This window comes from Eutrigla gurnardus (assembly GCF_963514095.1).
Source record: "Eutrigla gurnardus genome assembly, chromosome: 19".
NCBI classification, from domain to species: domain Eukaryota; kingdom Metazoa; phylum Chordata; class Actinopteri; order Perciformes; family Triglidae; genus Eutrigla; species Eutrigla gurnardus.
In genome coordinates this window covers 1,609,985-1,636,323 of record NC_139930.1, presented here as the reverse complement: position 1 = coordinate 1,636,323, position 26,339 = coordinate 1,609,985, and the positions used below count along the sequence as shown (strand labels likewise).

Genomic DNA, 26,339 nt, shown 5'->3' with positions numbered 1-26,339 from the left:
CCATGTTGAAAAAAGATCATTCCTCTCCTGTCTGCCTGTTCATGCTCATCTGCTCTTGTTTTATGTTTCTCGGCTGACTCCCTACACAATGAGTAAAACAGTGTTATCTCTTGACCTTCATCTCCTCTTTCATATGCATTTGTTGGGACCTCAGGGTTTGTGTCTACGAAACAACTCACGGCTGCAGATTGAATTGTTTCTGAACATTCAGATTGGAGGGTCCTCTGTTACCCCTTTTCCACCGAGGCATTTTGAGGGCCGGTTTGGAGCCGGTGCCCAATCGCGAACCAGTTCTTCCTGTTTCCACAGACAAAGAGCCGGCTCTCGGCCAGGAAAACTGGTTCCCGAGCGGCCCCAACTCTTTGCTGGGCTGGAACTGGGCCCGGCTTACGTTAGGGGCTGGGGGCGGGGTTAACGCTCGAGGCAACGGGGGAAAATACGCCGCTGCGGAGTGCAGAGTTTTACTAACGTTACTGTTCCCGGTAAGTTTCACTTTTAAAATGTTTCACCTCGTTGCTAACCAACGACACATTTCTGTTTAGTTTACCAAGCTAGTGATTACGTTCGTAACAGCAGCAACTAGTGGCTTTGCTTCCTCGGGGAATGTAAGCTGACCGGCTAGCTAGCCAGCTAGCGTGATATTGCTAACAACAACGTTAGCATGCCACTTTCTGACTGCCGTTGGCTCACTAAACGTTACCAACTACCAACGTAACATAACATCTGTCTTCACAGCGTCGTGGACACGTTTGTGATTAAACCGCTGTTCTCTGGTTTGTGTTTGTAGAGTTGTCGGACATCGGCGATATTGAACGGAGGTCCAACCTGCAGATGACTAAACATCAAACACTCTGTATAACATAGGAGTTGGCTTACTGAATACCAAACTTGAGACCTATTAATCTTAAATGAATAAATCATAAGGCACTGATTCCAATAATGTATCTGCACTCTCCACAGGTTGTCCGGTAAGAACAGGAATGATGTTGATGGGTTAATGAATCCAATTCACACACACTCTCATTGAGATGCCCCTCATTTATTGGGGAATTCTTCTGTTGATCCGTCTGTGTGGTTACTACAATAAAGAAATAAACAGAAATGTGCATATTAATCATATACAATAATTATAATAAACAGAAACAGACTGGTATAAATTATATAATGCAGTAATAAGGCTATGTAAAGATAAACAGTAAAAGATGAATAAATTAGAAGATTTGTGTTTAGAGACTTAAGGGACTGTCAACAAAAGGCAACCTCTTAACTCAGGAAGGCCCATATCTATCTCACTTGCATAGTGTGCACAAAGGGAGAGACAAATAAATGCGCAACGATCCCTTAATGGACGCATCTGCACGCTCACTACACTGCCGTGACATAACTAATAAACACCTGAAAACCACAGCGGTACTCCATTAATCAACATAACAATATTATCATGGGTCATATACATCAATTGGACTATCAAATTGGCAATAATTAACCAATGCACAAGACACCTTACAGTACGATAAACGTAATTGCCGAATTTTACTCATGGGATGAACGAATAAAATCCAGAACTGCTGCGGTGAACAAAACTCTCCTCATCGACTCGCGCCAGACACTTCTCTCAGTGCAGCAGAGGTCTCTTATTGGTTCAGCGCATCCAGACATTAACTGTTCATGTGAACACCATGCACAAGGTAACAGGCTCTAGGACTGAGAGCATGTGAACTGTGAATGGGCTGATGAGGGATGCTATGTTGGAAATGGGCAATGAAGGGCTAACCTTCTGAACACTCTGGGCCCGGTTTCCCGATAACGTCCACTCTTAAGCCCAAGTTATGCTTCCGCGTCGACACAACGCAAGGGGGCTTGCGGACCCCTTACGTCCTAGCGGACCCCCTTACATCCTTACAGACCGCTTTCCGGTTTCCACTCATAAACACCGCCATTTAAACTTTTAATAGGCTACTTTTATTGTTTTCACCTCGTTTTATTGTTTGCACCTTGTCGCTTTTGCACAAAGAAATAAAACACCAAGTTCTGAAAAATTGTGGATGTTTAAAGCAGGAAAGTAAACAAATAGGCTATAACGAGGCTAACGACGATATACGTCAAGAGTCTCGGTGGGTCGGTCAGTCTTTACAAAAAACATAGCGCCCTTTACTGGTGTGGCATTGAATTGCATTTCGACACGTAAACCCAACGCAGAACCATCACAGTCTCCCAGCAACTGCGTGGCCATTGCGTGATCACTACGCGGAAGCATAACCGAGCCTTTACGTCCAACGCAAGGGCCTGACGTGCACCTCCCAAAAATCCTAGACGCGCGTCGAGGCGACGCAACACCAACGCAACACCAACGCAGCGGCATTGGCTGTGATTGGTCCGCTAACTACATCCGCTGCAGACCACTTTTCCGGTTTCCACTCATAAACACCGCTATTTAAACTTTTAATAGGCTACTTTTATTGTTTGCACCTTGTTTTATTGTTTGCACCTTGTCGCTTTTGCACAAAGAAATAAAACACCAAGTTCTGAAAAATTGTAGATGTTTAAAGCCGGAAAGTAAACAAATAGGCTATAACGAGGCTAACGACGATATACGTCAAGAGTCTCGGTCGGTCGGTCAGTCTTTACAAAAAACATAGCGCCCTTTACCGGTGTGGCATTGAATTGCATTTCGACACGTAAACCCAACGCAGAACCATCATGGTCTCCCAGCAACTGCGTGGCCATTGCGTGGCCATTACGTGATCACTATGCGGAAGCATAACCGAGCCTTTAGGAGTCTTCTTAAGAAACACTCCTTACGTCGTACGTACACGGCGCTGTCCAGAAAGAAAGTGCTAAAATCGATTGCTCAGAGTTTGATTTTTCATTTCATGCGCAGGTGCATGACAGCACTATATTATAAAATGTAGGCTATTGCAGTGTTTGCGAATAAAACATTGCTAGAAATCCTTCTAGGCCTAAACATTTATTTAGGTCGAACATACTACCATAGCCTAAAAAGATATAATAAATATAGAAACAGCGGAGGAGATTGAGCCAATTACATCCTTAATTACATGCGTATTTGTTGCTGTTGTAGTCGAAACTTGACATTGACTAGGGATAATGGGCTAATTAAATGACACTGTAATATACCTAGGCTACTTCTGAGGTTGAGGTAAAGCTTAGCCTTGTGATGAAATGCATGCGCATTTTATTTTTAACTTAAAACCATTGGTGAAACACAACACTGGCAATGTGCAGTTCCATGCGCAATGGGGATTTCTGGATTACCGTACAGTGGCGGCGACTAGCGTCAGGAGCTGAAACAATGCTACGGTAGAGTTAAGAAGGCTCTAAGAGTGCTCCAGACCACTCTTACCAATGACGTATGACGTACGAAAGAGATTTGTAGCAAAGAACGTTTCGGGAAACACGCGAAATGTTAAGTAGGAACTCTAAGTAGGGGTTACGAATGACGTAGCGTTAAGAAGGCTTTAAGAAGGCTTTGGGAAACCGGGCCCTGATCTATTGATCACACACTGTTCTACACTTTAAAAAAATTTGTGATTTTAGTATTTTGTGTATTTTATTGTTTTATTGTTTATATTGTATTATTTGCCAAAATAAACACTTTTTCTGAAGAGACATGTCTGCTATGCTTGAAATGAGCGCTGCGGGGAAACCTCAGACGTATACAGTGACGTAATGACGTGGCTCTCTGGGCTCTCTCGCCGGTGGAAACGCAAACAGGTTCTCAGAAGGTTCGCAAGTTGAACCAACTGCGAACCAGCACGGGCACCGGCCCGGTTCTTGAACTAGGTTCGCGTTGGTGGAAAAGGGGTTGTGTGGGAACACAGCCACGCACCTTCACAGGCGGTCTTTCCCCCTCCCCCCATCTGCCTGCAGGCCTGTGTCACTGAAAGTGTCACGTACCTGTGAACTCCAGATTCCATTCTGATTGGTCAACTGCAGTGGACGTTGGCTTCCTACCAAGCAGACCAAGTTGGAATCTCTCGCTTCCTCCTGCGACCTCGACCTGACCAGAGGTCTCCTCTTTCTCCTGGGATTCCGCCCCGGACAAGCGGTCTCCCCACCTCCCTCTTCCTCCTGGGATTTGGACCACAGGCCTCGAGTCCCCAAGCAGCGCCCTCAAAAGAACCAACAAGCTGGCTGTTGGAGCCTGCTTCCGCAACCAAGACAAGAATTCCTAGTAGAGATGCATCTCACTAGAAATTCCTCCATCCACAACTCCAAGGACAGTTTCCTCACAGGAACCTGAAGACAGCAACTTTCCTTCACAGGAACCTGAAGACAGCAACTTTCCCTCCCAGGAACCTGAAGACAGCAACCTTTCTTCAGAGGAACAAGCAACCCTTCTTCAAGGACTGGTAACAATCTGGGCATAGCTTAGAACAGAAACTGGATGTGATGACATTAATGTTTCAAAGTGATTTTCTATTTGATGTATTGTTGAGTTAAGTGTGTAACCTTAGTTCAGTTGTTAGTGATCTAGAACAGACGGTTTGCATGCTTACTAATCCAACTTTCCTAATGGCTCTACATATATTATACTTATACCAGTGGCGAGCGGTGACCTTTTACTCTGGTCATGCTGAAGTGTCAATACCATGCGCGCCCGTGGGGGGCATTATATTTTTTAATAAAACATATAATATGGTTAGTGGAAACAGCTTGTAGTGATCACGTTGGTCCAGAGTACATTTGATCACTATAAGCGGTTGATTACTAAAACCGAATTGTTATTACAGTATTTCACTTATTTTTTTATGGAGAACATCATCTAAATGCCAGTTGTATAGTTTTTCAATGAGAAAAATGTAACGAAACGGTCGTCAGCGCGATCCTCTCGTCAGCTCCAAACTCACCCGTCTGCACCTCAATCACAGACCACAGCTGGTTTTCCGCACAGCATTTACAGTAACTCACGTGACACGTCTCAGATCAGTAGGCGCTGCTGCCGGTGTGTTTTTAAAACGAACTAGGCTAGTAGCGCCGCAGATTTCTCATTCCCCACCTTGTTTGACTGAGAGTGTTTCGAGATGGTTTTCATGAATGAACAGGCAATATGTCGCTGTCAGACCGGATCGTTTGACCGGGAGGGGGGTCGGCTAGCTAGCCATTTATGTTTCTCATACGTGCTAGCTTGAAAGTGACGGACGAAATTCTTTGCAGTCTTTGTGATATTTACTTCAGGAGTAGGCCGTCCACTTGAAATTATAGCTTTCTTTTCCTCAAAAGGTCTCCGCGAAAACGGCACTGAACGCAAAGCCTGAATATAATTAATATTTTCAGCCATTTTGACCAGGCTACACAATGAATGAACCACTGACAGTTTCCCGCTGAACAATTCAAACAAGTCATTTTTGCGCATGCGCGTTGGCAGATAAGCTGCTTCACTGACAGCTTTTTTGCCATTCAAAACGCTCATCTACAGTAAACACAGCCTTTAGCAGTGCGCATGCGCGAAACAAGCTGTCAGCTTTCAAGGTTTTCGCAAGCAAAACGGGACAGATTAGGCACGGATTTAAGACCAAAACAGTAAAACTAAGGTATTGTATAATTGAACACACTGCCAGATTAATATTTTCAATTATTTTTATTGAAGGGCTTGGGCATGCACTGCATTTATAGCTTATTATGACCGCTCGCCCATGACTTATACACATACTGTATATAGAAACCCAAAAGGGCCCACAAAGAACACCCCCATTCCACATGGCTGACTGGTTGACACCCACAGCTGCCATCTTGTAACACACACACACACACACACACACACACACACACACACACACACACACACACACACACTTGTATAGTATTTAGTAGGTCACTTAGACTTAGTGTATGTTTATTTGTATGTTGTTAATAAACCCCTTTTAATAAACATACTGCTGTGTTATTAATATTGTATCAGAATGAATTATATCAACTTTTCTCTACAAAGAATTCCCAAATTCTTCAACTGTTTGTACTCATATGCTAATACCAGTATGAAGGCGTTTGAGTCTAAACGCCTTCATATTGAGACTGAGTACAGGTTTGGTTATCTTTTCCCTTATTGCAGGGTGGTGCCCCGTTTGTTATTAATTCTATAAATAATCCTATTAATATCAATAATTCTATTGATATTAATAATTATCTATTAATAACCAAATCTGCTCCTGCTAGTACCCCAACACATTAATCCTTTCATGGTGTGAAAAGGATCTATCGTATTTGTCTACAGGATATGTGCAACTCTTTTAATCATGTAGATGATTGGTGAACAGAAGAATACAGTTCATTGGTTTTGGTGCGTAGCAATTAAGTCACAGTGTCTTTAGACTTAATTAACTGTGCTGGTGGTGCAGGGCAGTGACAGTAGCCACACTGTTTGAACCCAACACAGATGCATGAATCCCACAGATGTTTATGTGCATGGTAATTTATGGTCAATAGATCATCAGTGCTAGGAGGTCAGTGTAAGGGTCACAGGCCTCACATACTGTAGCTCATAGTGATACACAAATAAAACGGAGCAAAGCTCCTCATGGTACAATAACAAAATGGAACTGGGCAAAAGTAAAGTAAAAGCCTAGTTTGCTTTATTGGCCCCATTGTGTTTAATATGTTACACGGTTGTTAGCTAAGCGGTGTTATTTACACTGTGTATGTGATTATAGGAATTTCATTGTATTTTGTAATGTATTGCAGTTTCACAATGTGCCCAGTAAACGTCATGGAAATGAATCATCCATGTCCTGGAGTTTCTTGGGAGTGTTTGAGCTGAGTGGAACATAGTCCATAGTCCAGCAGAATAGTAAAGTTTCTTCTGCATACAAAAGCATTCTGTGGAATGACATAACTGCATGCACTAGGCAAATATAGGCAACTTTAGAGATGGATATAACAGTCTTACATAATATTTAGTTCTGTGCAGTATCACAACACAATACGTTAAAATCAGTGCTCACAAATGACACAAGATGCCAACATATTTCATCATATTATGTCATTTTATTCAAAAGCATTTGCACCAACAACACTATTATGAAAAATAAAAACCAAAAAATTAAACATGGAATAGAGTCCCATTGTGGTTTAGTGGCAGCAGCTTGTGTGTACATTATTTGTCTGGAACTGGAGGATAAAAGAACCGATTAGGTGTCAAGAAACTGATCATCAATGCATTTGTTATTCTTGGAGAAATTCAAGCATTTCTTTCAGGGCAAACCTCTTTAGTGGTCATTTAAATACACAGTAATCTGGCAGACTAGAAAGGGAAAAGAGTACAAAAGAAAAGCAAGCTGTAAAGAAAAAGAGTCTCAAGTTTCCCAGTTTTCATAATCATATCAGTGCTAAACTAAAAGCCACATTTGTTTCTGTTTTCAAAATCAGACAACACACAACGCTGGGTGTTGTGAATATTTTTACAGAAGTGATCAACTATATACATTATCTTACAAACATTTCAAATAAGCTCAGATAGTTTAAGACGTTTTGCTATTTTAGGCAATTCAGAATACAGGCAAGACAAAAAAAAACAGACAAACAATCATTCAAAAGAAACAATTTTCTGCAGTTTATGACAATGTCGGAGCTTAATAATGTCAACTGTTTCTGTTGCAATTATCCTTTCAAAAAGCTTAAGTCCAGCTTAAACTTGCATTTCATTAGATGTGGTCTACTTGGTGATAGGAGGCATAACAGTCTCATAGCAGTTTGTGAAACAGATACTGAAGTTAATCTGTAGGTTTCGTGCTCAGTCACATGAATTGTGCATTTTTTTCATTTTGTCACTTGGCACCACTTTGTCAGCAGGTCTGGACGACATCATGCTACAAAGCAAATGTTATGTTTAGGCAACACAACTTCTTAGTTAGGTTTAGACTACCAAACCAATAGTAGGCTTAGACTACAAAACCAACATTAGGCTTAGACTACAAAACCAACAGTAGGCTCAGACTACAAAACCAACATTAGGCTTAGACTACAAAAACAACATTAGGTTTAGGTAACAAAACCTCTTAAGTTAGGTTAAGGGAAATGAAACACATCAATTCATAACAACACTTTGGGATACAAGAGTCCTGTGTTATTGAACCCATCCAACTCCCAACCCACAATAAATATCTTTATCAATATTTAATATTATGTAACTAGCTAATTGCATAGTCACATGGATGCGTTTAATATACAATATATCTAATAAACGTCCTATTGTTTTAGTCTCAGTAGAGAGATGCAAAGAAATGGACAATTCGTGTCCCTGTACACAAAACCAGTAGTTTGTATTTCATGACTATTTTGCCACCTGCCATGACATGGTTGTGATACCAGGTGGAAATGTAATCAGGTAAATCATATCTAGATACAAACTGGAAGGGTGGGGAATGGTTACGATAATCATAATAATTTCTGGACTATTTGACAAACTGCCATGAGACATCTTAAATCTGGACGTTTGCCGTAGTGGTACTCGGGACAAGACGAAGATAATGATGTCATGTCTGTTCTCGCATCCCGAGAACTAAATTTGGGTTCTCCACAGGAGGTGACACAAGGTTCCAGGTACTTTTAGTCTATTATGGATGGTCAAGCAACCCCTGCATCAATATGGAGCAGGACAGGCAATACTTAACATAAAAGGGGGAAACTATGAAGAATGTCTGTTGGACGAAGCAACCAGAAGCTCAATAGTATATGAGGGACAAACCAACCAGAAAGAGTAATACCAAGAGCATGGCATCTGCTTGAATCCACATTTGATCCACGACACTACACTACACACATCCGCTGCTTTGCATGATCACTTTTCTGAGGGGCATTGTTGACGCGCCTCTTGCTAAGTGTCTTGGTGAGTCTTTACAATGTAAAGAGGTTCATCTCAGAATGTCTTGGATTCATTTCAGTTTCGAACTCTGCTGATAAAAAATGGAACGTGTACGTTTGGTTATCCAAGACCAGCATAAAGACACTGTCAGCAGCTTGACTCTACTACTCTTCCTCACAAAACAAAACTTAAAACAAATGTTTTAATTAGCCATTTTCTAATACTGTTGTTACAAAAATAGGGATTTGATTGGTTTTGATTGTTATATGCGAACATCTGAGGCTTCAGTATGCTTGAAACAAAGCACTCAGATCATCCAACAGCATCTGAGACCACCTTGAGGTGCACTGTATTCATTTCTGTAACATTCTGAATAATCCAACAATCACACCCACTTTTACACAGATGTGCAGAGACATATGGAAGTGCAACACCAAACATGCTTCACTGCCATCTTAATGTGTCGCCATTTATAAGATTTGTTGAGTTGAACCTAAAGAAATGCGGAAGACAGAGTTCTTGGAGAGAAAATGGGGAGGCATTTTCTTGTGACTAGAAGGAGGCTATGACAGCAGGAAGTCTGTCTTCATATGTGGCCATTTGGAAGGGCTGGAAGCAGTGATTGGAAAACACATCATATATATCAAACTGCTTCATTCAAAGCATACTTTGACCTTACCTCCGAGATATATGGAATGACTTATGTAGACCAACAACAACAACAACAGCCATACCTCAAAAACTAACCTCCAAACTCTTAACATTCCCACTATGTTGATTATACATAATAACAATGAGAGTGTCAAAGTATGACAGCAAGAAAACAAGTGAAAGCATGTTGTATAAGTGTGCCTGTCCGTAGAACAGCTGTAGACTGGAGGCGGGTCCTGGTCTCTGTACTGAGTCTCTGTGCAGTCATTCAGCGTCCAGCTCCATGTGCTCTGGGGATATATTCTCTCTGGCAGGCAGGAGGTCATAGTGACACGGGATGTGGCTGTTTTTTGGTAGATCGTATGGATCTTGACCAAACTGCACACGGCCATTGCTGTCTCCAGTAAGCTGGATGGAACTTACAGTTGGTTCTGAAATCGAAGACAGGTGAGTTGGTAGAGGCATGAAGAATACACTACAAAGCTGTAAACTTAATTAGTAACTAAACACCCAAACCACTTTTTCAGCTGTATTGTTGATTTATTCCAACCTGCATCTTCTACATATTGTGTTATACATACATAGAAAGTGTATCCCTATACACTTCAGAATGCATCCAGTTGCTTCTGCTTCACAGCAACAGCTTCCAAATGCAAATGCCCCACCTGGACTCCACTCCAGACCTTTTACCTGCTTCATTGATGATGGATTAACGAGGGAACAGCCCATGCAGCCCATGAAATAGCTTTTGAGACAATCCTCGAAAAAGAGGCGGCTACATATTAAAGAGTTGTAATGCCTCAACCCTTCCTCCAATTTGGATGTGAACACCTTCAGATGAAAGCTGTGCGTCTGCACTTTAAGCCCATATTGATTATATAACTGAATGTTGAATATATTTTGGTAAACAGCAAAAATAACAAAACTTGTGTCAGTGTCCAAATATATATGGACCTTACTGTATATAAATATATACATGTGCATACATAACCACTGCCCTTTACTGAGGTTGAGGGCAGACGGAGATAGTATTGGTCACCACATTTCTGTAGCAGGTGATGTAGTGCTGTTTATGTTCTGTTACTGGATGAAATCAGTACCCTACTGAGCTAACTAGCCAGCCCCTAATAAGAGTCAAAGTGTTAGAATCACATAGGTCTGGTGTTTTTTCCTTCCGTCTGTTTGTTAACCAACAGGGCATGGCCTCCCAGTGTTCACGTCTGTCACTCTGCAATGCTGCACACAATAACAAATATGCCTTTGTTTGGGCCAAGGCGGTTTGCAGCCCTGTGTGACACTCATGAACTGTTTGTCTCTGTTCATGAGACAAACATACCCTAAAACCAACAGGAAGTCAGCCATTTTGAATTGAATCTGAAAATGTCACGATTTTGCACCTTTTTCATGCAGTGTATTTAAACGAACTCTACACCATCGATACGCATCCTGCAGACTTGGTGAGCTTGTTCTAAAGGCTTCAACGATAAAAAAGTTATTGTAAGTCACTTTGGATTATTGTCAGTCGCTTTGGACAAAAGCATCTGCTAAATGCCCTAAATGTAAATGTAAAAATCCTAAAAGGTCTTACACAAGTCAAAGGGCGTGGCCATGATGGTGCCACAAATTTGATCCTTCACCACAAAAGAAGGAGTTACTTCAGTCTACATTGATTGATCTGCTCCAAACTTCCCGTTTCATAATAGTCCCATCCCGAACACGTGTGTCAAGTTGAAATATTTAAAAAATCTCAATATGTCTTGCTAGATCCAGTGAATCCAGCTTGGTGAAATTCACCAAGCACCTCAGGATGATGTCATGAACCCAGACAGGTTGCCATTTGGTTTTCCAGCGTATCTGGGACTTCCACGACATGGACCAAGCAGCAACAGTAGTTATTATTAGATGAAACATTGTTGGTGTCTACATGGAGGTAAGCCTTTGTGATTCTCAAATCTACTCAGCTATATAAATAATGATGACTTTACTACTATGCAAACACTCACAATGACAACAGAGAAATGTAAACGTAGCGGCTCACCAACTTCATAGACATTGCGGTCATTGGTGGGACTGATCTCGGCGTACGGTGAATCCCGTCTGGCTGGTGACTTCATCTCCACATAGCCACACTCTGTGTTTTTGGCCATCAGCAGGGGAGGGTCCTTTATCGTTGCATATGGGTTTTCAGAGCTGTTGAGGGAACAGGAGCTGGCATGATAGAGTGTGCCCTTCAGATCTAGATGACATGAGCAGAGGAGCCAGTGAGGGATGAATCCCAGCATTAAACAATATGTGATATGTATTTCCAGGACCTACCTCGTAAGGATTTCCCCATGTATCTCCTGTCAACTCCGTAGGCTCCTGGTATGAAGGAAAATCAGTTGATTTGATCAGAATTGTGTAGCACAAACTACAATGAACAAACACACCAATTTACGGCCTTCTATCACTATTAGAACAGAAGTTATGGGCCTCAAAAATGCCAACAAATGAAATGCGAAATTCTAATGTGTCAAAAAGGGGCGTGGCACTTGAAATTCCAATAGACGCCACGGGCAAACCCTTCAGATTCCTTTGTTTGGTAACATAAGGCATAATTTCACCGCAAAATCTGAGAGGTGTCATGTACATGGTACCCCAATATTGGCTGTTTTCACATGGAATGACCCAGAGGTGATTTGATATCAATGTGCACATTGTAATGCTTTTATTAGAGTAATACAGACATTTTTGATAAAATAAACAATGCACTGATTTTGAAAAGGTTGAATTACAAAAACCCAGAGACTTAACAGTCTTAACAGTGTTTTTAGACACTGTTTCATCATGAAGGGCAGTGAATGGAGGTTTAAACAGGGAGGCTGAGCTCTACTAAAGTAAACACTGATACACTGATGGAGACGAGATGTGTTGAAGACAGTAGACATCTCTGCTAATGGAGAGAAAACACAATTAGACTGGTGGTCCTTTAAACAGGGCTGGGTCTTGTCTTCTAGGATTCATTACATTTTATACCAGCTAGAGGCGCGAGATAATATTTTGGCTCAATACTGAGTAAAATGAGTAACAATAATCTAAACGAGAAAAGATCAAAACAAATTATGAATAAAATGGCCTTCTGCATTGGTTTTGATTGGCACATAGATTGTTCTGCTGCATAACAATGCTATTGGATTTTGTGTTTGTTTGTACGAGCAGTGTCATTTCAATCTTATTTTTTATTAGTCTGAAGTGGAACCGATAACTTGGTCAAATTATAACTAATTTCAACCTCTCATAATCAGGGAATTATTTGCAATTTAGTTGTATTAGTTTATATTATCCATCCATCCATCCATCCATCGTCTACCGCTTATCCTGTATTCAGGGTCGTGGTGGGGCTGGAGCTGATCCCAGCTGTCATTGGGTGAAGGCAGGGTACACTCTGGACAGGACGCCAGTCTATCACAGGGCTGACATGTAGAGATAAACAACCATTCACACTCACATTCACACCTACGGGCAATTTAGAGTCACCAATTAACCTATCCCCATCCTGCATGTCTTTGGACTGTGGGAGGAAGCTGGAGAACCCGGAGAGAACCCACGCTTACACAGGGAGAACATGCAAACTCCACACAGAAGGAACCCGGGCCCAACCCGGGAATCGAACCCGGGACCCTCTTGCTGTGAGGCGAGAGTGCTACCCACTACACCAATTAAATTATATTATTTTGTTATTTATATTATTTATTATTTATATTATATTAATATTTATTTATTATTTTGGTTGTTTACACGTAGGTATTGTGTTACTCTGTGATGGCTTAGAAATGTGAAAGCTGGGTATACTTATTATTTTCTACAATTTTATTGCATGTTTTTTTATTATTATTATTATTAGGAGGATGTGTTGGAACGTTACAGACTTGTTCAGTAAAAGAGACCCAAAGAAAGCTGCGGTGATATGAGTGCTCCATAATGTATCCATGTCTCACCCAGTTCATTGAAGCAGTCGTCCTGTTTCCAGTCTGCAGGCAGTGTGCTTGTGTGGTCGGCTAGAGGAGCCCTTTTTCTCTGATCCACATTCTTCAAGTTCACAAACAGCTGGCCGCTCTTGGCCTATCACATTACAGTAAAGAGACAAACATCAGTTACAATGTGACTTTCTTTGGACATTCTTCCTTCGGTAGATCTTTACCCATCTATGGAGCCTCAAAGTCCACTTCCATACCTTTCCATAGGGACCGTTGTTAACATGTGGCGGGCTGATGCACTGGGTCAGAGTGTGGTAGCTGGGGTTGGAGAAGTAGTTGCTGGGGAGCTGGGACTCACATGCTTGTGGGTGGGTATCTGAAAAATGACACGGTGATAACAACAATTATAGGAAGTCAAGTCCTATATGATATGTGTGTGTGTGTGTGTGTGTATATATATATATATATATATATATATACATACATACATACATACATACATACATACATACATACATACATGGTCCAGTGGTCCGCTTCAAAGAAAGTCAGCTGTTCGGTTTACTTCAAGCAGTGATGACGAGAGTTGACGTCAAGGAAACAGAGCTATTTTTAAACTTAATTGATCTTCAGATAAGTGGTTGAATCCTGATCAGATATTTTGAATTGCGTCCCAATTTATATAAGATCATACACTCAGAATAATCGACAAATTCCTGAGCCATTATTGTTTATCGTTTGACTTCAGTTATGCATCTTGTGTGATCCTGTGTTATTTTCATATTATATATATATATATACTTTGTATAAATTAATATGGTCCTTAACTTCCTCCATTAATATCCAACGATTGGTTCCTGATGGATTAATGGATGGATAAATTGAACTCTGTTATTTCCTGCTGACCCCAGGTGGTGTCCCGATACTAACGAGTGCAGGTATTTATATAAAATATGAATATCTATAAATAATAATGAATAAGCCCCTACATTTAAATATCTGATTAAAGGCTGCAATTAATATGAACTGTTTTTATTTTCAAATTGATTTGGACATCATCTGCTTAACAATGAAAGGGATAGTTATTTCCTGAATGGCCTCTAGCTGAGTTTGTCTGACTTCCTGGCTTCATGGGTTTCCGTTATTTTCCTCCGACTCGAGGAAACACCTGCATATGACCCCTGGGACTGCACTGTACCTGAAGTGGTGTAATCAGCAGTGACCCTCATAGCAGGAGTGTAGGTCACCGCCGGCATGGTTGGTTCTTTGACCTTTTGCTTCTTCCTGTAGATGATGAAGAGGAGGAGGAGGAAGAGCACCAGGAGCACCAGGACGATGATCCCTGCAATGGCTCCGATCTGGTAGGTGTCCACTTGCATGGCTGCACTGGTCAGACTGTTGAGGCTGCCCACCACGACACCGGCTGCAGAGAGGAGCAGGAGGAAACAGCAGCTGGAGTTAGAAGCAACCCAAACACATCGCATACAAGGTCAATGCAAAGAAGTGAATGAGGTGAACAGGCAACACGCTATCAGCATTGAGATTCTCTTCCTGTCATCAAAATGGAGGAAACACATGTAGTATCTGTCTATGGTCAGCCAGAGCTCTACGATAGTACCTCTTAATAGTATGGACCAGACCAAATGATGGGTATAACCCACAGACTGTCTGTGAAAGAAACAGCAACGTCACTTGTATTTACATCTAGATAACGTTAGCTTGAGTGTTGATGGAGCAGCTACAATGTAAGCATAGCCTAGCACCCATCGATCCAAACTCCATTCAGAAATGCATTTTACAAATGACCATCCTTATATATTTATTTCAGCATCCTTTTAATCATGCTATTGTAATTTAAACATAGATCAATAGTTTACTCTGGGTTCCTCCAGCTATGTTAAACCAGCTGACATGCTGGACATGTGTCCTGCTATCCAGTGAATCCAGCTGGGTGGGATAAACCGAGCACCTCTGGGTGATGTCATGAACCCAGACAGGACGGGGTTTGCTTTCCCGGTGTATCTGTAACTTCCACAACATGATGATTTCACATCAATAGGCCAATAGGGCACCAGTTGTGTGACGTCACATTTCACACCTCGGTGAGAGGTAGAACAAGATGGAGGTTTTTGGGGGTTGTAGTTCTTTTATCTCCTTTGTTCTGAACGCATGTGAAGGCTTTTGGCCACCACGCAGGCCGCTGTTTGTCCCCCTTTGGTGAGGTCCCAACAGTGCACATTGATATCAAATCACCTCTGGGTCATTCCATGTGAAAACATGGTGGATGAAACGTTCTATGCTTTTAAGACTAGACTAGTGCATAGCAAGTGCCATCAGAAGTCAAGCTCTATGGTGAAAAATGGTGTAGCTGTTTTGTAATTCTTCATGTACCGTATCATACCGTACTGTATATCCCCAGTGAGATACGCCCACGCCTAACTGATTGATTCCATCGTTGTTGAGGCGTGTCCTTACCTTGGTCACAGCGAGCTCCCTTCCAGCCTGGGTTGCAGTAACATGTACCGGTCATGTGATCACATGTGGAGTTATTTAGACAGTCACAGACCTGACGGCAGCCGTAACCATACGACCCAGGAGGACACCCTGGAAATACGAAAAGAAAGTTGATTTGTTTGGTTGATTTCCTGTTTTATTTAGACGTTCCCTGCCTCTTGTTGCCCCATGTTTTTGTGTAGGCAAGAAATACAGACCGGATTAAAACGCTGTAACATACTTTGTTCACAGTGTCGTCCCATGAAGCCAGTGCGGCAGGTGCACAGTCCTGAGATGTGATCACAGTCTGCTCCATTCCTACACTGGCAGGTCTGAGAACAGTCCTTCCCATAGAAACCCAATGGACAGCCTGTAAGGGAGTAATTGCACATCACATTATAGACTTTCTGAAGGCTGTGTGATAAACATGAATTAAAATGACTTTTTGAAAATAATACCTCTGATGCCTAGTTCAGACTACATGACATCAGCGTCATTACGATGGTCACTATGTCAGATCAGGTGATTATTGAGTCAGAATGACAGAGACGTGTCCCCTACCAATCATGGCTGGTTGTTTGTCATCCCTACTACAGTTGCTGAAGTACTTATTTTTCTCCAGCTGCACACAGTGTGATTTTAATGTTCGAATCTTCATGAAAACTGTGTAGGTGCTGTCTAAGAACAAATTTCTTCTTCAGAAATCGTTCTCCTATTTGTCAAAATGACGTCTGTGACCGAAAATTTTTTCTAAATAAATGTAAAAAAAAACATGTCAGACTTATGGTCAGGACGTGGCTAGGCATGTTGTCTACTATGACACAGTCCATGGTATGAAACTACCATGTAGTCTGGACGAGGCATGAGTTTGATGCTAGAGAGGTACATCTACTTTACGTGCTATAATGTTACTGACGTTGTGTGCAGTAGAGGCCAGTCCATCCTGGGGTGCACTTGCATTCTCCATCATAAGCGCTGCAGTAGGCTCCGTTGTGACAGTTGCATGTGTGGATGCAGTTCGGCCCCCACTGACCCGGTGGACAAGCTGCAGCACAGTGAAAACAACATGTAGGCGCTTTCATCTCTGAGCAAACAGCTCTGCAGGATTGCAGCGTTCCCAAACACATCATAACCATCACGTATCCCATTTAATCATCATTGTATTGAGGGGACGCACGCTGGGAGCAGTCGCTGCCGATCCATCCTGGGTAACACTGGCAGGAGCCATCGATGGGGTTGCAGGTTCCATTGTTGGTGCAGCTACAGCTCCACGCACAGTTCTTCCCAAAGTGACCGCTGGGACACACTGCAACCAAGACGCGTGTGTGTTAATCATGCTGTCGCTACCACTGCCATACTTTTTCAGTTCACATCTACAGAGTTGCTGGATTGGATTTGCCATCCAGCTTTCTAAGTCTCATGTCAGCATTGTGCAGTAGTGGACATTAAATGTTCTGATTGGTTCAAGCATTTTAAGTTTACAATCACAGACTAGATGTTTATCAATTACATGGAAGGATCCTTGGTAGTAATAAACCTGCATGGTTGTGTTGCATGTGAAAATGCACCGTGATATGACTACATCCTTTGAAGGTGTATCTATGTTTGACAGTGTTTAGTGGTGCTTCCATGAATGTATGTGTAGGGCGTACACCACATCCTAGATCACACCTAGTTCTGTGTGTTTATGTGTGTGGTGAATAGATTTCGTGTGGATGTTTTTTTTAACCATTTCAGCTCTGGGGTGGATTCCAGAAAGCAGGGAGGCAGAAAGGAGGGAGGTGTTTCAGGCACGACCAGCTGGGCGGAGCCACGGGGAGACCCAGGACTAGGTGGAGAGATTATGGCTAGTTTTACATGACAACGCTCTGAACACAAACTGCAAAAGTGGTGTTGCGTTCCCACTTTTTATTCCGCGTTTAGACAAACGTATTTGGGTGGTAATCTGCATGCACACGGTGACGCAAAAGTGTGTGAAATGTGATGTAGTATGCGTGCCAGGTAGCTAGGTGGTGCTGTGAAGCACTGCGTTATTTTTTCAGTAACGGGGTAATCTAACTAATTACTGTTCCCGACGTTACAACGCCGTTATCGTTACTGAACGTTAAATGCGGTGCGTTACTATGAATTGAATTTGTCGGTTAAAAACAAAGTCAGGATCGTGTTCTGCTTGCGCGCCGCTCGTGCCTGGTCTCGGCAGCCTGTTGTCCGTGGAGAAACGTGCAAACTTGCCGCGAGCTGAAGCCGGAGTTTGGGCTGCTGCTGGTCTGAGCGGCGCGCGAGGGCCACGCGGGCCCCGGTGTCCCGCCGTTCTGGTGTTGGACGGGAATCCGGTATAGCTGTGGAGCGCGGATGGTGAAGACGGTGGTGATGATGATGATGATGATGATGATGATGAACGGCGCAGCGGCTCGAGGCACCGGGGTCATTATGTCTACTGCTGTGCGCTCTGACCCTGTTTTGTGATATATGACAGACACAGCGTCTCCCACTGTATAATTTCTCCTCAAGTTTTAATTATTCCCGCATGCGAGGTGCGGAGAATGCGATCTCAATTATTATACACAAGACAACACGCTACGCGACTATAGGAGTAGACTACAAGACTACAGTTTGCCATCTCATTACAAGAAAAATCCAAATTCTTTGACATAAAGCAACTTTTTTTTTTTACAGTAACGCAAATAGTTACTTTCCCTGGTAGCTAGTTACTTTTATTATAAAGTAATTCAGTTACTAACTCGGTTACTTTTTGGAACAAGTAGTGAGTAACTATAACTAATTACTTTTTTAAAGTAACGTTCCCAACACTGCTTCTCTCCTAAGTGAAATAGCCCTGAATGGATACCAGAGCAGCGAGGGCAACTTGAATGTCTGACTGTTTGTTGTTGTTTGGCTGTACTGCACACGGATGTGACGTCAACGCGTACGTGAAGAGAGCCAGCGTGAGCAGCTCAGAGCACACGACGGGAACGCGACGGTGGAGCGTTTTTAAGATTTCCACTCTGGAGGGCGGGTTCATTTTTTTGCGTTTTTAAGCCCTAAAAACGCTGTCGCCGTCTAAACGAAAGGCACATCTGATAAAATATTTTGTCAGTTTCACCCGGGAGCATTGTCCTGTAGAGCCAGCCTATATTGGCCCTGGAACGCCTCGGGATCCCCAGTCAGAGTTGGCTGATGTGGGCCCTGGAAAGGGAGGTTTGGAGTCGCCTGCTGAAGCTGCTGCCCCGTGACCCTACAGCTTCAACCGCTTATCAGGTTCAAACTCTGACTTTGTTAACCCTGAGAATAGGGAATACTCTAGGTTTTCCATTCCAGAAAGAGCGTTACCATGGTAACTGACCTACAAAGTTCACTCTCTTACCATGGCAACAGACTGTTAACCTAACCTGCTCACTGGCAGGTTTCTGTCAAAAAAAACAGAGTTTCTCCTTCTCTGTCTCCTCCCTTCTGCTGATCCTGAACCAGCAGTGAAAGATGTGCCATTGTTTCCTCTTCAACCATCCATATGGAAGCAAAAGTGATTCCAGCAGCTTTACGTCGGGAGGATGTTGAGACCCCGTAGAGATTTGCTTTCATTCCCCAAGATTACTTACTATAACAGTTTTTCCTCACAATCCAATACATATCTGAACAATATTCTCCGGCCTTATGTTTCAAACATTTCATATTCCGGACATAATCCCGACCAGAACAGATTATTTGCATTCTGGAGTTTTCTGAAACGTTTCTGGACATTTCCGAGTGTTGAAGCAGCATTCTGTTGTGGATTAAAGCTACTACAAATTAAAATAGCCACTGATATTTCATCTGTTTCATGTGTGAAATGGGGTTGAAAACCATATGCCTTCGGCTCCCTGTTTGCATAATATTCTCATGTTTCAGTTTCAAAGTTTCAGCCACGTTCTTTTTTGCCTGTGATGGCGCCTGAATCAAAAAGATGATTATATTTCACTACTTCCACTCCCACAGTATTCAGTGTTACCATTACACCACAGTGTTAAACTGTTCAATTAAAAAGAAAACGTTTTGAACTTTCAGATCAATGGACTGTTTCATTCAGTCTTACCCATCGATTCCCACACCAACTCTCTCTACGTGTTGCTACGCTTTCTCAGGATGAACTCAGTTACATTTCTAACTCTCTCCCGGTTGCCATGGTGAATCATAGTATCGGAGCTCCATTGATGATGGCTTTGAGAGTCGTCAGGCACACACGTAACTTAGTTAACATACTCAGGTTTTTATTGAACTAACCCAGAACAGCTGTTCTAGAAATGCAGAGTTCCCTATCTTTAGGTTGGTGAAGTCAGTTCAGGGTTATGTTCAGAGTCTGGGTCCTGTCTCACTGTCAGAAACACAACCGGTACCGGGACATGTGCGTTGTGTTCTGTTCTCCTTTTTCAATATAAAATAGAGCATATTATTTTCATATATTGATTTCAATTAATTGAATCGTATTTTTGTATAATGTTCTAGAAAGCCAAATATCGTCCTTTTATCATATTGGAACCATAGAAAATGATACATATCGTTTCGTTTTAAAATGTATCGTTACACCCCTAGTAATGACGACAACCTGTATCTCTATGCAAGTAGCATCAATCTTTTTTTACATGACACGATTGTCTTAACTCGAAGGGTTTTCATTGAACGCATTTCTAATCGTAACATTAAGCTGTGACCTGTATCAGCCTTCAACAACCCACATCGGTTGAACTCCATGTCTACACAGTAGAAACAGTTTGCTGCAGGGTCAACTCACCTGCATTGCATAGTGCCCCCTTGAAGCCTGGCAGACAGTCACATTGTCCTGTGATGTGGTGGCACGGTCCATTACTGTGGACACACTGTGGACAGGTCTGACTGCAGCGGTGACCAAAGTAACCTGGAGAGCAAACTGGAGGCAAACAGGGAAATAAAGAGTTTCAACCTAACTATCATCTCCTATGATTTCAGTACAAATAGTAAGGTACAAAATAAGACAAATTGAAACAAAGTATGCTATCCTTTCAAGTCAAGGATGAACCATGTGATGACGCTGCTGCGGTTGGACTTACTCCTCTGACAGGTGGTGCCTCTGTATCCTGGAGCACATTCACAGGTGCCTTCATCTGGAGAGCAGGACGCTCCGTTCTTACAGTTACAGGGGAGGGAACAGTTGGGGCCCCAGCGGCCCTCCGCACACACACTGTCACAGTGGATACCTACACACACACATTTGGTAAAGAATGCATGCAGAAGTGAAAATTGAGTACTGACCCCAACCCACATGTAAGTCTTAACCCTCAAAAGCCTTGGAAGAAGTGACAGTCTCATTCATGGCGTTTGTATGTGAAGCGTTGCCATTCCATTGTAGCAGGCCAGTTCTCTAATAAACTAATGACTCACTGAAGGGGAGATTTTTAAAGTAATGAGTATCAGTGGAGTAGTAATGTTACCAAGTGTAGAGTGACAGACTAGATGAGTACAATTTAACCACTTCATGCTTCATCCACACACGCTTACCACCCCGTAGCAAGCGGCATTGATTTTGTCAGATGAGTGACACATTTTCTGTAACAAGTAGGCTACAACATTAAAGTAGTGGAACGCGCAACCTAGAGAGCTAGCTAACTAGCAGACAGCTGGCTAGTTATGAAGCTTTTTAATTCCGCCATTTTGTAACACTGCACTGGTTAGAGAAAACGAGCTGAGCAGCAGGCTGGTGAACGGTGTTGGACCCAAAAGCAGTTTAGCTAAGCTCCGCCGAGGGAGACGCCAACGAGTGCTAATGTGGTCAGCTGATGCACAAAAAACTCAGGGAAGAGAACAGTTCAGGACCCCACACACCGATGTGTGTGGTCACCCAAATACACTTTGTACTATTCAACATGACCACTAACAACAGTTCAATGTCTGCCCTACTCCTACCCTTCTTCTACCCCTCATTCTAACCTGAACCTACAACAACAAGTCCTAATGCTCAGAAAGGTATTTTCTGTTAAAACCTTCTTCACTGTGAACCAAAGATTACAACTATAGAGAGCAGGACCACACTGTGATAGTTTTGGTGTATGGTAATGTTAAGATTTTTTTTGACTATGCATGGATCATCAGCCAGGGGGACATTGTCACTGTATTGGGTCTCACCAGTCCATCCGGCCAGACAGCGGCAGTGACCGGTAGAGTGGTGACATCCGTCAGCATGACTGCAGTCACAACGTTCCTTACAGTCCAGACCATAGGTGCCATCCTGAGGAGGACAGAGAGATGAACTTATGAGTCTTCAGAGAGAAACTCCTCATGCATTTACATCCCCATATTATTAAAAGTCCAACACTTTTAGAGATGAAATCTGGCTCCAGATCAGCCAAACATCAATACTCAATTGCAATAGCTGGGTTTCAACCACTAGAGAGCAGTCACTCTGCATATTTATAACTCAAAACATAGAATTGAAATACTTTGCACTTTAATGTCTAAATTTGGACCTGAATCAATCATCACTACACACACACAGATACACTGGTATTCAGCTGAATAACGTGGTTTGGTGGGTTGAGGTACTCTTTCATGTTAACCTTTATGTTGATATGGCACTGTGATTAACAAGAACATTTGAAAATGGCACTTCCTATCAAAACGAACGCCGACCCAAGCTCTGGTATAAAAACGTTGTGATTTGGAGTACTAGAACACCAGTTGGATCACCTGCCAACACATAATAATAATAATAATAATAATAATAATAATCGGATCGGCTCCAGCCCCCCCGCGACCCTGAATACAGGATAAGCGGTAGACAATGGATGGATGGATGGATGGAATAATAATAATAATAATAATAATAATAATAATAATAATAATAATAATAATAATAATAATAATAATAATAATGGACACATTTCTGTCACACACAACGGGAACATCCATGTCCTCTCACTTGGCAGTGGAGTTCACATCTGTCTCCTCTCCAGCCTGGACCACAGGTGCAGTGACCATCCAGGGCGTTGCACGCTCCACCGTTCCCACAGTTGCAGGTGAGGTTGCAGCCCAGACCCCAGGTCCCACTGGGACAGTTGATGGAACAGTCCACGCCATGCCACCCTGATTCAACACAGTCAGTAAGAGTCAAACACATATGCATGTAGAATCATTGATGCAGCATGGTAGAGTGATTTTTGTGTGGCAATATTGTATCAATACACGATCCGCAAGAACAGATATTTTATTCTGAATACAGGGCTCCAGTCTAACTTTTTACACTGGTCGCACTGGTGGGCCTAACTTTTTCATTTAGGTGCACCCAAAATATTTCACTGCACCTTATGGAACCGCAATAATACACCTTTTACATATAACACATCATGTAAATGACGATAAGTAGTAATAAAGATATATCTTTTTTAAATAAATGTTTTTTCTTTATGTAAATCTCAACACAAACAATAAATCACAATAACCTCAATTGTTTAAAAACTTGAAATGCTCGTCCATCCATCCATCCATTTTCTACCACTTATCCTGTGTTTAGGGTCACGGGGGGGCTGGAGCCAATCCCAGCTGTCATTGGGCGAAGGCAGGGTTCACCCTGGACAGGTCGCCAGTCTATCACAGGGCTAACATGTAGAGACAGACAACCATTCACACTCACATTCACACCTAAGTCACCAATTAACCTATCCCCATGCATGTCTTTGGACTGTGGGAGGAAGCCGGAGAACCCGGAGAGAACCCATGCTTACACGGGGAGAACATGCAAACTCCACACAGAAGGAACCCGGGCCGACCCGGGAATGAGGCAAGAGTGCTACCCACTACACCACCGTGCAGCCCAGAAATGCTCGTCGTTGGTGATATTATAAGCATTGTTGAATGTTATTATTTCTGACTCCTCACTGCTTGGGTTTGTGGCTGCCTGACGCTGTTCGTCCCCTGCATGCTGCACTCCCTTGTGTTCCCTGGAGTTGCTCGTCTTCCCATGTCCTTTTGTGATTTTTGGTTATCGTAAGTGTTTCCTTTTGAATGTTGTTTTTTTTACTCTCCTGGCCCCCCTAAGTCGTTACTTTGTTTTGTTGGTTCAATTCAATATTTTTGCCTTTACTTTCTGCCATTTTGCCTGCATTTGGGTACCAGCTCACCTGGTCTACAGGAGCAGGATCCGTCCACAGGTGAACACTGAGCTCTGTTCTTACAGTTGCAGCTGAAGGAGCAGTCCACTCCATGTGTTCCTGCTGGACACGGGCCTGTACAGTTGAGACCCTGAGAAGGTCAATCCAGACAATAAAGAGTTACAAGTGGCAGTGTGAATAATACACATCCTTTAAAGAGTAACTAAACCCCAGAGGTTGGGCCTTTAGCCTGGAAATGTTAAAATGTCTCTAGAATCTTAAAACAAACCAACAGAGGACACTTAACCAGTGTAGTATTACAATCACAGTTGTTCTGTAGACTTGTAGAAAAATTGTTATTGACTAATGAATGTGCTTTTCTGCCAGGTGCCATGACAATTATGTATTCTCTCAGTCTTAAGGGCCGTTGTGACACCAAACAGAGACCAAACCAACTATGAGTAGGCCTACAAACCAGAGACTGTCTGTGGTACAAACAACAAGGTCGCTGCCGTATTAATGCTAAGACGTTATGTTCAGTGTTTATGGAGCAGCAACGGTGTAAGCCTAGCCTAGCTCTGAGGGAGCCGAACTCTATTGCCAAACAAGCATTTGAAAAGTTTTTTGCATATCGTTTTGCCGACAGACTTAACAAACCATGACTTCTGACTTTTTACTAATTGTCGCTACTTCAGCATAATATTTCACTCAGTGAAATTCACCAAGCACCTCTCTGGGTAAAGTACCTAGATTGGACGCTGTTTGTTTTGCCGGTGTATCTGGGACTACCACAACATGTACAAAGCGGCAATAGTGGATAATATTTCGGCCATGAAACTTGACGGTGTCTACATAGAGTTAAGCCCCTCACCCCTCTCCTCTTTTAAATTGACAAACATCATGGTACAATTCAAACAGGATATCTCTCTCGCCGTTGACTACAGTACATATTTCTTCAATTAATACAATTGCATGGTGTCAACCAGAAGACTTAGCCTCTATTTGTGTGAATGGTCTACCATCAGAAGCATATGATCTATACATCAGTATGCCGTGTAAGCAGTGTCTTGTCTATCTGGACTGGGCACACACTGGTGTTTGACACAAAAATACATTCATTCATTCATGTTAGGAAACATTTTTTTGGGTTTGTAAGACAACAGAATTAGCTGATGTTGCTATTCTTGCTTGTTGCTAGTTCTTCCCACCTCCACTAGATGTCACTAAAGAGCTGTATTCATACTGATTTCAGCTTTAAGGTGCACTGAATGAAGATAGTGAGTCATGCACTGCACAAATGACACATTGAGTCATTTGGGAAGATGTCCAGTTCATAAAGCATTATTGTCTAGTGGTTTGCCATTGAGTCAAGTTGCATTTACATTTACATTTAGGGCATTTATGCTTTTGTCCAAAGTGACTCCCCCCCCCCCATGACAGAAAGAGTTTTACCGTGAAGCCTGGAGCACAGATACACACTCCGGTCACACTGTGGCAGTCAGCACCGTTCTGGCACTGACACACCTGCTGGCAGGACTCGCCGTAAAACCCCGGCGTGCACGTCTCATTGCAGTAGAGGCCGGACCAGCCAGGCTCACAAGTACACTCCCCTGAAATCGGGTGGCAGCTGGTGAGGAGAAGAACATATAGTTACACTGTGCTTCACTTTGGTTCAGGTCTTGCACTCCAAAACCTGACCAGCATTGTTCCAATGTGTGTCAACAAGGGATGGATTACTAAATGGGCCTACTGGGTACAGGCCCAGGGGCCCAAGGTCTCATGGCCCCATTGGCCTTTGCCTACAAAATGTCACTCAAAGAGACATACACCCAGAAAGAGACTCAAAATGATCACAAAGAGACATAAAAACACTACAAAGAGACACAAAATGATAACAAACAGACATACAAACACTACAAACAGATGCAGCACGGCTGAAAGAGACACAAAGAGAACCACAATAACTATCAGAGCTAACTGTTATGTAGGAGCTGACTGTTACTGAAAGGCTCCAGGCCAGCACGGTTGGATTATCTGCCACCACACAGGTGGAGCCTGCCTGGGTTTGTGACAGCCGGTCACAGCACTCCCATTGATGAGCAGCACAGCAGCTGTTCTCTGCAGACACATGCAGTCACCAGCTGTGCCAGCCTAACTGATCACAGACTACCAGCCCACAGCAGTCTCCCACATCAACAACCACAGACAAGCATACACAGACGACACATGGATCCTTCCACACATCTGTTAACAGTTGAATGTGAAAAGATACAGATATGAAAATGTTTCGTAATATTGTAAACATACAAATAGAATAGGGGTAAA

At 42.6% G+C, this 26,339-nt stretch overlaps 1 protein-coding gene and 1 long non-coding RNA gene across 2 annotated transcripts in view; both read right to left on the bottom strand.

The window, feature by feature from the left end:
• Positions 1-26,339, bottom strand: part of LOC311029360 — a 200,993-nt gene that overhangs the window by 39,793 nt on the left and 134,861 nt on the right. The window lies entirely within an intron of this gene.
• Positions 6,995-26,339, bottom strand: part of megf10 (multiple EGF-like-domains 10) — a 96,830-nt gene continuing 77,485 nt past the window's right edge. Inside the window, exons 10-25 of the mRNA XM_084034431.1 lie at positions 25,467-25,641; positions 24,045-24,165; positions 22,847-23,010; positions 22,054-22,156; positions 20,982-21,128; positions 20,687-20,821; positions 17,099-17,227; positions 16,838-16,966; positions 16,163-16,291; positions 15,904-16,032; positions 14,627-14,851; positions 13,686-13,804; positions 13,450-13,573; positions 11,789-11,833; positions 11,511-11,708; positions 6,995-9,903 (exon numbers count right to left, since the gene is read on the bottom strand). Coding sequence (XP_083890557.1) covers positions 9,737-9,903; positions 11,511-11,708; positions 11,789-11,833; positions 13,450-13,573; positions 13,686-13,804; positions 14,627-14,851; positions 15,904-16,032; positions 16,163-16,291; positions 16,838-16,966; positions 17,099-17,227; positions 20,687-20,821; positions 20,982-21,128; positions 22,054-22,156; positions 22,847-23,010; positions 24,045-24,165; positions 25,467-25,641 — 2,239 coding nt within the window. The 3' untranslated portion in view covers positions 6,995-9,736. The remainder of the gene's footprint in view (positions 9,904-11,510; positions 11,709-11,788; positions 11,834-13,449; positions 13,574-13,685; positions 13,805-14,626; positions 14,852-15,903; positions 16,033-16,162; positions 16,292-16,837; positions 16,967-17,098; positions 17,228-20,686; positions 20,822-20,981; positions 21,129-22,053; positions 22,157-22,846; positions 23,011-24,044; positions 24,166-25,466; positions 25,642-26,339) is intronic.